This window comes from Vanessa cardui, chromosome Z, assembly GCF_905220365.1.
Source record: "Vanessa cardui chromosome Z, ilVanCard2.1, whole genome shotgun sequence".
Taxonomy (NCBI): Eukaryota; Metazoa; Arthropoda; class Insecta; order Lepidoptera; family Nymphalidae; genus Vanessa; species Vanessa cardui.
In genome coordinates this window covers 14,243,764-14,259,519 of record NC_061154.1, presented here as the reverse complement: position 1 = coordinate 14,259,519, position 15,756 = coordinate 14,243,764, and the positions used below count along the sequence as shown (strand labels likewise).

The following is a 15,756-nucleotide window of genomic DNA, read 5'->3' as shown; positions in this document are numbered from 1 at the left end:
TAACGCCGATATTACCTTATATTTCTCAGCGTAGTCCGGATTAATACACAATTCAGAGTCGCACTTGCATGTGAAGTGGTCGACGCCGTGTTGTTCGCAAGTCGCTCGTGGTATGCAGGGAGGGCTCGGACCGGCATGGCAAGGGTACCACCACACGCATCTCGGGCTAACGCCGTACGATACAACGGCGTTTGGTAAGCCGTAAATCTTATCGTCCACCTCGATCGGTCTGATGCAACCCTAAGGATATATCGTTTAATGTAAGAATTTATTTACTCGGCTGTTATTGATTTCGAATATCGAGTAAGCAAATTGAAAGCATACTTTTAAATATAAAGAGACGCTTTGTTATTGTATGTTTATTTAGTTGAAGTTACTAATAATAAATAAAAAATATTTTGATTAACAATTAAATAAAAATTAAAAATATTAATTAATAATACAGAATCTTACCATTATGCTAGAATCAGCCGCTTTGATGCCCTTCGAGAACGCTCGCTGTCTCTTCTCACTCTCTATACCGCCGAGATAGAAAGAGTCGGAAAGATCCAAATACCTCGTACCCCCGCTCTCTATACGAGTGCTCATTGCAATATTGTCGATTGACAGCTGAAAATTATTTAATTGAATTTGTAAAAAAATATGTCAAAATAAACGTTATTAACACAACACACAAATACTTTATAATACCAGCACATTTTTAATTATTGATTATCGATTTATAAATAAAAATATAGCACATAAATATATCTACGTCGACAAAAAACTTAAGAGAAAAGCACAGCATATATTAGAAATTTTAAAAAGCTCGCCAGAGCTCTTAATAAAATTAGAAGGCTGATTAACCATGATCAAAGAACATATCCCCTTTCAAACGGACGTTCTTTTTCGATCTGAGTAAACAAGCTAGCGTCGAACTATACGTATTAGGGAAAGAAATCTATACTGATGTTATAAATTTGAATTTATTTCTGTGTGCGTGTAGCTCTTCCACTTCCAAACGATTGATGAGAATCTTATTAAATTTGGCCAATGACGTCCACTATATAATAAGGGAGCGCAGCCGCGGACGACAACTAATAATATATAATTTCTAACTAAAGAGGTAATATATATTTTTCACGGCATAACTGTGAATAATATCTAGTCATTTTATATTATAGGACGAACAGACACAAAAAAAACAAGTTCTTTTAAATATGGAACTTTCGCTGGCGTATACTGTAAAGTTCACAAAAAAAGTCTTCGCAAGCCGATTAACGGTTTGGGAACGCACGTACAAACATACATTTTATTTTATAAATAAAATAATGATAAACATAAACAAAGGGGCATAAGGTAACAAAATATTCACGTTAAAATATATAAAACACTGACTTGCTATAATTTTACTTATTACTCTTGTTTAATTTACACTACATTCGGCTTACGTCTTTCTATGTATTATTTTATACTTTATATAGGTTATTCATATAATCGCTTTAGCATCAATTTGACTAATGAGTCATATACGTGTATGATTTGTTAGTTCAATTTAAAATTCAATATAATTTCATACGTTTCCTATATAATTTACATCCTATGTAAGTCCTACTACGGGCCTATGACCTGCTCCCCTTTTTGTGTACAGATTATCCTACCACGAGGGTCTTCTGCGAGTCTGTGGTAGATTAAAATTCGACACATCCAATTTTAATACACACTCATACACACTCAAACACACACACGTACACACACAAACGTTTGAGCGCGCACGCACGCACCCATGCACGCACGCACGCACGCACGCACGCCGGTCATATAAAATTAAGCTAAGATCTGCGGAGACAGAGTAAGAATTGACGCAGGTACACGTGTACAAATAGCGGGGCAGCACGTATACACATAAAATAATCTTTTTATTTTACGTTAATTCAACATTTTAACGCGATTAACCTCACATCGCGACCTTGTACGGCATATTTTATACCCAATTATATTCTATAATAATGTTATATAATAATATACTGGTCACAATATCCGTGTCGTCTTATAGTGATATTTTTCTATCTTTTGAAAAATCATACAATGAAAGTTCTATCAATCGTTTCAGTAGTTATTACGTGAATACGGAAAAATATAGTAAGTCATCTTAAGGTAATTTGTAATATAAGAATGACGAGCATAAAATTAATTGGCTGTGTATCTATTCAACTTGAAATATAATAGTGTTTCCTACTAAGCGATTTCCCGAGATTATCAATGACCGTATTAGGTACACTGATAACACATAGTCTCTGACACAAAAAGTCGTAATGCATCCTACGCGGACTACGGTCTACCTACGTTTCTGTAAAACATCATAAGGGCCTTAATAAATTTAGATCATACATAAAAAAACATTGCTGATTAAGGCATTTAACTCAATAAAAGATTATTTTAATGATAAAAAAGTGTGTAGAGAGTATCGAGTTGATGCATTTATAATTTACATAAATATAATTATTATTGATACAATGATGGAAAATGGTTCCTGTACTCAACGACGTAAGTACTTCTACTCTTTGAACCGCGATGATAGCTTTTAATTCAATGCTGTAACATGGCGCGATTCTGAAGTGTTTTTATGCATCCTTTTTAATGAAGAATACTTTGATTTTCATTTATATTTTTATAGAAAAGAACTGACGAATAAAACTATCGATTATTACAGTACGATATGCTATTAGCATTCAGCGGGTATTTTGTTCATTTTTTATCGCTCATGACCACTCACCGCTACTCCTAAGAAGGTTAAATGAAAATTCATTTCAAATCTCCGCTAATACTCAAGTATGTAATTCCTAAAGGCAAAGGGCTCATTACCATATTCAAAAGTGTTCGACACCATCAAGAGGATGCCCTAGTTCAATATAGAACTTAAAAGCTATGGCCGAACATGTTAGAACCCCTTTGAAATTGACATTGACCGGAAAAATCTGGATGAAAATGGTAAATGGATTTATATGGTCATTCAGCTAAACTATGGAAGCATTTTCTTTCCTTGCGGTCTGACTATTCTAGCACGCTACTCCAATGCGTGCTACCTCGTGATCTTATCCTTGACGGACTATAAAGTCATGAAAATAGAGCGTTACTTGACTAGATTCGAACCCACAATCGGATAGCATTAATATGTCCCAATCACTACACCATCACGATCATATTTTATATCTTTACATATATAAAACATAGATATGAAATACATTTTTACTTATATGATTAAAAAAAACGTTGGTACGAGTATTCCCGTACGAAATCGGCTTTAATAATCATATTGCTGTACTACCTTCGATTTATATTGAAAACCGTTTTATCTTTTAATTATCGAAATGTGTATGCACGATTTATGGTATCACACACGCCCTGTTATTTGTCCAATTGATCACGGATTTCAATAAAGTTCAGTCTATATGCACAGCGTATCAAATTGACATTTCATATATTGAATGGAAACAGAATCTCACGCTACGTTCAGTTCACTTTGTGAGTGTTCAAAATAAACAAAAAGATTAACTAACGCATCATGTATAATGAAATTGTAACCCAGCATACAATCGTTCACTCAATTACGCGCCCCCACATTAAACCTCCTTTAAAAATCGAATTTAATAAACTAATTGTTTAATATTTCTTGCTATCCTTATTCATATTAGTCACCTCACGTCACTATACTAAGATGTCGTATAAGAACGAACGTCACTCAACCAATACAGGTCGATAATTTCGTGTGGAGGGGCCCGCTTCACGGGTGAATAGATTTAAAAATGACAACCGATTATCTGTATTACCGTTAAATTAGCTGAATATGAGGTAATCCGTCATTTTATTAAGACAATGTGTGAGCGAGAGGGAGAAAGAAAGAGAGGGAGATAGACAAAGGTAAAACCTCGACTCGATACTTTTAATATGAATAGAAAAAAAGTGTCAAAACATGCAAATTTATGTGCAGTATATTAAGAGTATTAATTAATAGTACTCAAACTTTATCCGTCGTCGAAGAGGTTTTGATGCTTATTAGAAACGACCGAATAGCGTAACAAGAAATTTTGTATAGAAACCTGCCAATATTTTGTACCAACATTTCATCTTTTCGTAATGTGTGTCAATCTAAATAATTTAGGGATATTATCATATTGTTGTAAAAACAACAACATATTCCACCATGCTGTTTCAATGCGGGTTGGTGGAATACACATGTGACAGAATTTCCATGAAATTAGACACATGCAGGTTTCCTTACGAGGTTCTCCTCCACTGCCGAGCACGAGATGAATTATAAACACAAATTAAGCACATCAATATTAATTAGTGCTTGCCTGGGTTTGAACCAGCAGTCATTGGTTAAGAAGCACGCGTTCTAACCACTGGGCCATCACGGCTTGTTGCATTGTTGTAACACTTACGATAAACGAAATTTGCTGCGTCAAATATTAAAAAAACTAACATATAATGATTATATTAATATATCAATTACCATTAAAGATACCTTTTTATATTAGTTATGCTTAGTTAACAACATCACGTTCCCTGTATTTCCGCTATGTAACGGAAATGTTTCACGAAGCTAATATTGGAGGCTTTAAAGCTTTCATATTGAATCGCTTCTGTCATTAAAAGAACAGGGTTCCTGATATTTCCAACGGCACAATGAATCTGCTTGAATGCTGTGTGGATAATTCATTATTGTGACCATGCCTTAGACATCGCGTTGACGTTATGCGAACTTAATTCATTAACCAAACACATTTAATACAGCACTACATATAAGTTACGAGTATCTTAGTGGATTCTTGGTGGTAATGTTTTGTGCTAGCCCGTCTGGGTAGGTACCACCCACTCATCAGTTATTCTTCCGCCAAATAACTCAGTATTGTTGTGTTCCGGTTTAAAGGGTGAGTGATCCAGTGTAACTACAGGCCCAAGGGACATAACATCTTAGTTCCCAAGGTTGGTGGCACATTGACGATGTAAAAAATAGCGTCATTGTCTATGGGTGATGGTGACCACTTTTACCATCAGGTGGCCCATATGCTCGTCCGCCAACCTATACCATAAAAAAAAGTTTATGTTATAAACGAAAGTGTGTGTGACGGTGATGATTAGATATTTGTCGCTCTTTCACGAAAAAATCTGCTTAGGTAGACTGATCTAAAGTATATATTATAGGTAGGCTATATAAGGCTACCTTAGACTCCCCTGACGGAAGAAAGTAATTTTTTCAATAGGAAATCAGTTATAACCATCTTGTACTTATGTGTAAGTGATACGCTCTTTATATCGAATTTTAGTAAACCAATGAATTTGTAATGATCAACTGAAAAGACTATTTTTTTATACGTGTACCTTTTGAAAGCCAATATACAATTTATCTGATAACTTAAACAGCAGTAATGAACATTTACAAATGAAAAGTATTTATTAAGTAAATAAATCTCTAAAGACGAAGAGTTAATTTTTAATGTGTAAATACTTTTATTTGCGAACAGTATCGCTGTCAACAACCATAAAAAAAAGGATTTAAGTTGATCAGGTTTGCTAACAATTTCTCATTAGAAACAGTAGTTTTTAAATGAAAATAGCTAATATATCCCGATATATATACAACCTCATTTAACTAGAGAACAAAAACAAAGCCCAGGATACAGCTCTGGCGGTTTCTTTGACACAAAAGATTACACATGAAGCCGATTGAAGTGCAAATTATTCATACCCTTGCGAGTAACATGAACATAATTTAAAATAAACTATATTCATATACATGGGAATATCATTACCAATCCTCGACCCGATTAATACGCAAAAGCATTAATACGATTTAACGAATGACTGCCTATGTAATTTCCTACGTACTTTTCGTGTTCCAACATTAATTAAAATAATAGAAAGTAATTTATTTTCATATTTCAAAACGACACATATATAATACTTGAAGGTAACGTTTTCGCATTGCATAAATTAATTAAACGTTCAGCGGTGCGATTCTGTAAGAATTCACTTCGTATATCACTCGTGAAAATATTGATCCGTGTATCCCATACATTTTATTATTATTTTACACAATGTCGCATACCATGAGTGAGTTATGTGATGAGTATCGAGTTTCTTCTTACAGAATAGCTCTTCTGAGCTAGTACATGAATATCAAAAAGATCCTACGCGGTGTTCATTTCACATATCACAATGAAAGGAAAAAAAATAGACGAATTTTCATTTCAATAAAATCCTTCGCGCAATATTCGAGTGCACCAATATAATATTTGTACTCAAAGCGAGTAATGATACGAATAGAAATATAGCGTTTAATGCCAGCGTCGTTATTGCATTCTAGCGTTTATTCAACTAAGATAAAGTTCAAAATTGTTCAATATTAATATTTATATTATTCGATACAAATATTGTTATCGCCGGGCACTTCATCAGACAGTTCAATCAGAGCCATTACAGATTTCGACTCGACCTCATTGCACGCTCGAATAAAAATAAGGTCAACAGCTATGCGATTGCATTTGTTTCAAATTAATCGTATACACATCAATAATAGATAGATGACTAATATAATAGCCCATTATTTCTGCGATAAACATTTCAATTAGAAGCAATTCGCACAAAGCAATGCCATTTGTTAGACGTAGAAGTAAAACTCATCTCCAGTCGGATTGAAAGGAAATTAGATATAAAGTTTCGTTCGCTACGTAAGTTTTAATGAAAAATATTAATTCTGCAATTCTCATGGTTATTTCTTAAATAGAGTTTGAATACAACATTATTAGTGGAGTTAAAAGCGTAATTGACACTGGCACATACATATAGCAGTACAGACAGTACTTGGTACTGTCAAGAGACTTAAACAAATTAATGATGTAAGGAACAGTTAACGTTCCTTACACTGGTTACATTTGGTTAGGGTGATGAAAAGGTGACCAATATCCTATTTCAAATGAAACACAAAGCATTCTTTAGTTGCTATTGAGCAAACATTAAGCGGACTCACCTCTATAAGCGAAGGGTTAAACAGCAGATGCATCTTGTGCCATTGTCCGTCATTGACCCGATCGTTGTGGACTATCTGCCCTCTGGCCATCTTCACCCGCACGACTCCCTCCAATATCTCCACAGCCAAGAAGTCCGAGCCACGACCACCGCCCGGATTGTAGAGGATCATCGCGTTTGGCGTGATAGTTTTGAATTCAATCTGCCATCTATTCATAAACACGTAACAATTATAATTATTTCGCATATTTGAATCGAGCTGGAGAATTGTGCAAGCCCAAGGTAACCTTCCTATTCAACGCTTAGTCTAAGTCATTAAACAGCATTGCATAGTAATGTTGATCCTGTTTGAAGGCACATTATAAGGCCATTTATTACAGGTACAAGGGGCACAACTTTCTAAAGATGGCGCATGGAAGATTGGAATGGAGAATATTTCTGCAGCGCTAATGTCTATGGACTTCTCTTGACCAATCTACCCGTTTATCTTCATCTCATACTAAATGCTTAACTATTGTCGTTCGAATAGGAAATTGTTAATATTAAAAAAAAAAAATTAAACATTTCTATTTATTTCTACTAATCTAATGGAAAAAAGGCAATATAAAAGTGTTAGAAACATTTCAAATTCAATTATCATTGCATGTCTAGTTTTTCAGTAACGAACAAACTTCTAAAGGTGCAATCGTATGATGAATATCATAAAATGATTGCTGTATTTTAATAAAGGGGTTGTGTTCGAATCCTATCATTTTAACGTGATCGAAATCAAATTAAGTAAAAGGGAAAAGCAGTTGAATCAGACTTTCAAAGGCAAATACATGTAATGCTTCGAAAATAAAACAGTATTTTTTTTTCATGTTAAACCGACATGGTTCGTAGAAAATACAATATTTTATTTTCTGTATATATTTCCAAAATAAGGATTATATTCTACTTTCAATAGACTTATTTTAATTATTATATTATTTAAATTGTTTTTTTTTTTTATGTTTTAGCTATTGTATATATACAGAGGTGTATATAATTCGATAGCAGCAAGAGTGTGTGATTTACAAAAAAAAGAAAACAAAATGACAATTTATTTGTGGTGATCGTTCGATAGTTATTTTTTTATGTTTCTGTCTATTGAAATTAATAAATTTATAAAATAAGGATTCCCTGACAAATCAACCACATCTACTATGGTTATAGCATTCCAATAATTTGTCATACAAATAAAACACACTATATAATGACAATATTTCAATACAGTACAAGGTTAAAATTATTTCATAATCGCAAACGTTCAAATCAAAAATTTGCCCAACCCACCTTCCTCCCGCTCTTGAATTTATTCTTGGAAGAATCAAATACGCTCCCTCGTCTATAAAACTGATATCAGCGTTGATGTCGGCATCGAATTCGGGCGCGCAGTTCCACGTCACGCCCTCGACGTGAACTGAACCACTACGGCTGCGTGCTTTTTCAATTATTTTAACTCCATTATAGTAGACCTAAATCACATTTAAAAACTTGTAACATACATCCAATATACTGGATATTATTTATGTATATCTACTGGTATTATTATTGTGACTGAGGATTATAATAAGTAACATATAAATCAAGCTTTTCATTTCAGTAAAAACAGACATGCAGACTACATTAATAATTCTGTAATTTACTTCGTTTTCAATAATGAATTCATAAGCTTAAAAGTATTCCATTAAATTCATGATCGGTTTATATTTTTTGCATTAAAATGAATGAAAAACATTTTTTTTTATTTGATTCATATCAGTGTTAAAACTGCAATGCATTTTATATGTAGAACATAGAGTAGGTTAATCGGTATCTTATTAAGACCTTATAGTCACAAAAATGATACATTAATTCGTAATATATTTAAAATGATAAACATTAACGTACATCCTCCATACATCCACGAAAATTTTCCATATGACCAAGAAAGAGCTCTGAAAAGTCGCCCTGCCCTCCGAGAAATATACCGAAGTGTATGTTTAGCTCAAAGAAGCGTCCCGGCAGCCTTTTCTTCACGACGTTGTCGTCAACCTAAAAATAATGAGCCAAAGTCAATGACATAATCAGCCGTTTGGCTCGACTGAGTCATATTGCACACTTTAGTATACAGTATTACTGTGTATCCATCTCAAGTATGGATTCAATTTTAATAGCAACAATACGATATAAATTGTTTGATTTCAAACCACGATTTTCCCAAACTATACTACGAATACGTGATACTTCATGAACGCTTCAATTCACACGTTATAGGGCGCATCTCGGTTCCATTTAATGAAAATAAATGCGTAAGCCGGAGCTACAGAATGACTAGACTATTGATTAGAAACCTGAGTAAGGGGACTTCATTTAAACACTCTTTGATAAATAAATTAAAAATGTATAGAGTAATATACTCAACATACATTGAATGTGAGGATTGCAATCAAACATATTGTCTTATCATTCATTATACAGATATCTTAACGATGAATTAACAATACTAATATAGAATATTAGCTGTCGGTCGCGGCTGCGCTTGCGTTTTAGGATTCGGCCGTTAGATGAAAAAGTAGCCTTCCAAATAATCAATTCAAACTTTCTTAGTACGAATAATGAAACAAAAGAGAAACAAGCAGATCGACAGACAGACAAAGTTACTTTATAATACTAATTTAGATCATTTCATCTCTAATATTACTATACAATATATTAATATGTTCGCAATAATACGCGTATGTCATAAATATTTGTTAAACGTTCATTTATAATGAATCCTCGAAGCCCAATGTTATCGGCAGCGCGTAACGCGTCACCGATTCGCGAATAACTGCTAAGTGGTCGACGACGAAAGTTCCCCCTTTGATGTTGTGTGCTTTTTTAACACAAACCAAACACTGTATATGAAAGCCGATACCATGATTTTTTACGGATTTTTTTTTTGGGCTCCGAACATTTTCTGCATTTCACAGTAAAACCAAATAACGAAAAGGCAAAGTGTTTATTTCATCATAATATTTGTAGTGGGCAAATATGTTTCCAATTGGATTTGTTTTTTTAATAAAATAAATACACAATCCTGTTTATTTAAGCATTTAACGGTATTTACGTTAACAGATTAAAAAAAAAACATTTGAACCTTTCTCGGATTCAATATAAAAAAAAAAAAAAAACTGAAATAAAATAGTAATGTTTTTGGTTTATATTTCATTGGAAACTCAATTCACATTCATCATGAGCTATTTATGAAAAATATTATATTTGAAATATTATTCTGGGAAAAAATAGACAATCACATTCTGTTCTGACAGTTTTTTTTATTCAAATAGTGATATGAAAGATGACAATGTTAAAATTCAATATTTGTTTCAGCATAGGATTGCTTACCGGCTTAACTAGTGCTAATGGCTGGTATACATTGATATGCTAGACCTAAGCAAGTGTCAAAAACAACTGCACAATGCTTTAGTTCGAACAAATGGCAAATTTAGAAATGCATGCAATGCAAAAAACCAATATTAATGTATAAACATCATGTTAATAATCAAAATGCAAAAGAAGTCCTTGTAGTAAATTGTATTTTAAATTACTGTTTGAATACTAAAATTAATTCTATATTGTAGTACTTAATAGTGTAATAAAGAACAGTCTCGAGCATTGACTGGTCAGTTATGTTGTTTACGAACAATAATTGTTAGGTTGGTATAATATTAATTATATAGATAAACATATGGCATTAGATGACTATAGTATTCATAAAACTTGTAAAATAAGGAGACCACAAAACCAAACAAACCTGAATAAACAAAATTATTCGAATGTTTTCTTTTTTAAATAACTTATTTACAAAGATACACAGATTCAATATTAAATTTATCTACAGTAAAAAGTAGCTTGTTCTGACATTCATTAGACAAATAAGTTACACTACCTCTGTAGTCTAGTCGCTAGGTAAAGAGACACACATACCGAAGGTATGGTTATGTGCCAGATCAAACACTCTTAATAGCAATCTGGAGTTACAAACATGTAACATCCAAGGCTCAGAAACAAGTAGAGCCATCAGTTCTGCGTTTGAGATCTTTCATCATCACGTTGGATATGCCATCCCATCAGTTTACGAGAGTTCACTACACCACCCTTGTCATATAAAACACTGTAACTATAATCTTTTACTAAAATATCTATGCTTTATCTTACTAAGTTTAATAAATCCTGCATAATTTGCTATGTAGCCGAAATTGGACAAGAGTACATAATCATTGAAATAAATTGCTTAGAAAAAATGAAGTTTGGTTTTTAAATTATTATTATGCATATGTGTATATCACATGTATGTTTATGTTCATTCAATAGTCATCTGAAAATCAGTGTTGCGTATTAGCACAGCATATACTGAGGAGAACACCTTGCTAACTACATTGTAAAAAGTAAAGTAAAAAATTACAGTTTATCATAGGAACATTTCTCATCTGACAAATGAATTTTGAATTTAATTTTACCATTCCATGAAATTAAACCTTACTGCATTTTGTTGTTGGAAATATAGTTGTATTTTATATAAAGAAACATATTTCTCTTGCTCGCTATACATGGAGGTCAGAAAAAGTCTGGAGTTATACAAAACGCGCTTATGCCAGTCTTTAGTCCCTAAGGTTAAAACAATTCTGTATGACATTAAATACCTTCATAGTCAGGTTAGCCTCTCTTCTAATGATGCTGACATGATGCCACTGGGTATCATTGAGATAAGTGCCTTTTGACGAGGATAGCTCACTTTCACCAGCACCAAGATTTATATGAAGTTTTAATCTGCCACTTTCCAGTCGAATCTAAAATTGCATATCTTATTATATCATCATACTATTTGAACAGTGTTATTATTGTGGTTTTATTTTTTTATTAAAATAGCTCAATTTTATTTCATACATATTTTTAAATTGAAACTTATTATTGATTCGCTTAATTATTTAATTATAAAATTCGAATTTTTAATTTATCATTCTGATATATCAATCAGACTTTCGGAATAACACACGATATATTCACTTATAAATATTAATTCGATAAGATTAAACTATAAATTTACACACCATACAATAATCTGTTTTGCCAGCAGCAAGTAGTAAAAGGGCGTCAGATAAATGAGTACGAAATCTAAAGCTTATATCCGTGACTCCCTTTGCTTCTTGTAGCGGGTACGAGATGTAACTGGCACCATAGAACGACGCTAAAAATAAACAAGCATTTTAACTTCTGTTTATTTACAAATAACTTTTAAAATTAAATCGTTATGTTTAAATTACTTTAGACTGCTTTATAATAATTATTAATGATATTATATTAAGATATTTCTCTTTACCTTTATCGTAGGCCAGTCCAAAGGAAACAAGACACAATATAAACAAAAGTTCCATTTTAAAAAAAAAACACTCAGTACACCAAAAACCTTAATATTTATTGATGAAATAAAAACGCGTTATACTTTATTGTTATCCTAAGCACTCTTGTGTTTATTTTTACCGATCTCGAGACAAAAAAATATTGAGACATCTTTAAAAATCACCGGAGGATGTTGCAGGTGTGGCGTCTATTTGAAAAAACAAACTATTTTTGAAAAATCTATTTCGAAAACACTTCACTTTTTTAAAATTGTTTCAATTAATAGTAAAAATTTCTATTCTTTTCCAAAAAAAAACAAAATATAATTTAAAACTAAAATTGCCGTCCTCACGTCAACGATACTAACATGGCCGCAAGCTGACAAGAAGTAGCTAGGTATACTGCGACAGACGACTACTGCGTCTACTTGTGCTTGACGCTTTTTCATAATACAGATTATAGAGAATTGGGAACTTTAGGGAGCGGGATTCTGTTCGATCAACAAAAATAAGGCTAAGCCTGCACTTTGTTATAATTCATCACTTCATGAAACATGAAATTCAATGTAGATAATTATGTAGATGTTCATTTTGTTTACAAAGTATTGAATGGCTTCACGTATTTCTAATTTTAATTTCTTAACTTATACCTAATACATGGAAACAAAAAGCTACTATTTTGTAGTAGTAGTAATATTAATGAAACAAAATGAATACATCTTTAAAAGTTTTTAATTTTGATGCATACAATGCTTATTTATCAAACAAGATTTTACATAGTTCTTTTAGCCATTGAATACCACACTATAAGAAATGGTGCCCATAGCCCTACACCAAATAATAGTGCACATACCACGGTCAGTGTATATCTGAAAAAATATTTAATATTGTTAAAATATTGTAACAATATGATACAAAAAATTACAAAATCATATTATAAAAAGATATTATTAACATCTAATGTACCAATTGATCAATTTCGATACTTTCGTTTATGAATTTTAAAATCTCTCTGATCTTAGTAAGCTAGACGCAATTTGAAGATAGAAAATAATTTCAGTACATTACCTGCTACGGACTGTAAAAGGTAAGTTGTCGAAGGGTCGTGTTGGCTCATCGCAGTGATAAAACTTTCTGTCTTTTATATTTATACAATTCGCTTTGTATAATATACTTCTTGGACGTATAGTGCCGAAAAGATAGCACATTCTTCGTATGTTGAACATTTTAGGACCTCTAGAGCAATAAATGGTCTTGCGTCAAGAAAAACAGTACAGTCGTATGATCGTTGATTTTGTTTTTAATTTTTTTAAATATTCTTTTTGTCAATTTTTTACGTTCCGAAATTTAATAAGGACAATACACAGAAAAGGTTTTAATTTACTTAATATCGTTATAATTATTAGTTATAAATATCAACCACTTTAATTTTTCATTCTTACCTCACCATTGGGCGAGACAAAATTAATAAAAAGAAAACATTTCTATTCCAGCCCGAAAGCATAGTATAAAAATATATTATATATAATAACACGATTTTTTTAACTAATAGGATTTGTTTATGAAACTATACATGTAAAAATAATTAAAGTAGTATAAAATTAAACTTAAACGCGACCTCTAGTGTAAGTATACCAAAATAGAACGGCAAGTTTTGCTAAAAAGCTAACAGTGACCTTGATATGTGAGTGTAGAATGTAGATGGCGCTAGTAAAAACAGCCCTACTTGTAAGATCCCATCAGTTTATAGTGTTGACAAAAACGTTATGTAGATGTCACCTTGGGCTTTCTGACGACTGTGACGTTTATATTATTTATATGATTTTCTAGAACAAAGTCCAAAATATAAAGATTTTGGAATGTCTTGAATAATATGTACGTCCCACTCTTGATTAACAACTGTTGCTTAATTTTAATATTTTCTTTTCTTAGCAGACTTCAAAAAGATAATATTATAAATTTGGCACATTGTTACATACTGAGTTATTCTTTGGTACTATAGTTATAAATTTATTATATACTAAGTCGAGGCAAAGAAAAGGTCATGTCATACATACAAAAATGTAAATTTTCGTGAATTATATTAGATCAAACTTTGAGCAGAAATTGTGAATTTTTTTGACTCTTTCAAAACACGTGTGTTGGTTTTCTGCTTAGACGAAGTGTTTATTAATATAGTTTTTATAAATAATTTTTGAAAGGTAAAACGCTTTTTTTGACCATTTAAAATTTTCATACAAAACATTAAATGTCTTATTCTCGAGTATAGACATTCTTTTTTCATTGTTTATGGTTTGTTCAATAATATAGGAACAGATCTGTCGCCCCACTATTCGATATTAAAGTTATTAATAATATTAATTGCGCTGAATTTTGTAGTTTTTTTAAAACATCGTTTACTATTTCTAACTACTACTCCGGCATGCCATTTTAATCAAGTCTTCTTCAGCTAACCGTTATTATGTGAATCAAAGGTTCTCCATTCAGTCGCATCTTTTCAGACTCACCATTTCATAAGGTCATAACTCTATATGGTTGAAAAGCGACCATGTTTGCGCTAGACAATCCTTAGTATCTATTTTAGTCATTCTTGTACAGACTGCATATTTCCATTGACAAACGTGTCCCCTACCATTTCAGTCTACTAATTTCGTAAGGTATGACGTAGCTCCAAATCTACTATGGTATCTTTCTATTTTATCCTTTTAAGATATTAACACTCATAGTGCGCTTCATAATAGACTGAACGATCTTGAACTTATATCATATTAATCAAGTATGTATTTTTTTATCTACTTTTATTTTATTAACGAATAATAATGCGAATGTGATAAATAGGTGTAAATATATCCAAAATGGCATTAATTTTTTTGAAGGGGCTTACATTGATAGGTATCTATACCTATAAACTTTTTTTAAATACATTCAGTTTTCCTGACTTTAATTCTATTTATATATAATAGAGGCGACTAACTATTCCATTGCGATTAAATTCCGAGGAGTTTCAGTTTATAGTGCTTTGTTTACGAATAAATGGAATTCAAAGTTCTTAGATCACGTTTTAAATTATACAACTATATACTACTTGTTATAAAGTTGACTAATGGATTTCTCGATGGATTTATAGTATTTAAATCAAAATTATAATTATTGTCACTTTATTAAAAGAAAGTTTTTGCCTTTCTCATTAGTATTTAGTTTTAAGGTAATTAAATGCACGTTGATGTAGTCAGCCGAAGATAAATCCGCTGACACAACGAAATTAACAGGATACTGTTACCGCTTAACAAAAGCAATCAAGATTTTATATTGCAATATCTGCCACGTTCACTGGTTACTTATAAATAAGAATATCAATATT

The 15,756-nt window shown here is 32.0% G+C and overlaps 1 protein-coding gene across 1 annotated transcript in view; it reads right to left on the bottom strand.

Annotated features, from left to right (window-relative positions):
• Positions 1-12,795, bottom strand: part of LOC124542964 (chondroitin sulfate proteoglycan 4) — a 35,145-nt gene extending 22,350 nt beyond the window's left edge. Inside the window, exons 1-8 of the mRNA XM_047120927.1 lie at positions 12,377-12,795; positions 12,108-12,244; positions 11,700-11,846; positions 8,923-9,066; positions 8,326-8,507; positions 7,013-7,220; positions 454-609; positions 16-240 (exon numbers count right to left, since the gene is read on the bottom strand). Coding sequence (XP_046976883.1) covers positions 16-240; positions 454-609; positions 7,013-7,220; positions 8,326-8,507; positions 8,923-9,066; positions 11,700-11,846; positions 12,108-12,244; positions 12,377-12,431 — 1,254 coding nt within the window. The 5' untranslated portion in view covers positions 12,432-12,795. The remainder of the gene's footprint in view (positions 1-15; positions 241-453; positions 610-7,012; positions 7,221-8,325; positions 8,508-8,922; positions 9,067-11,699; positions 11,847-12,107; positions 12,245-12,376) is intronic.
• Positions 12,796-15,756: the final 2,961 nt, after the last annotated feature.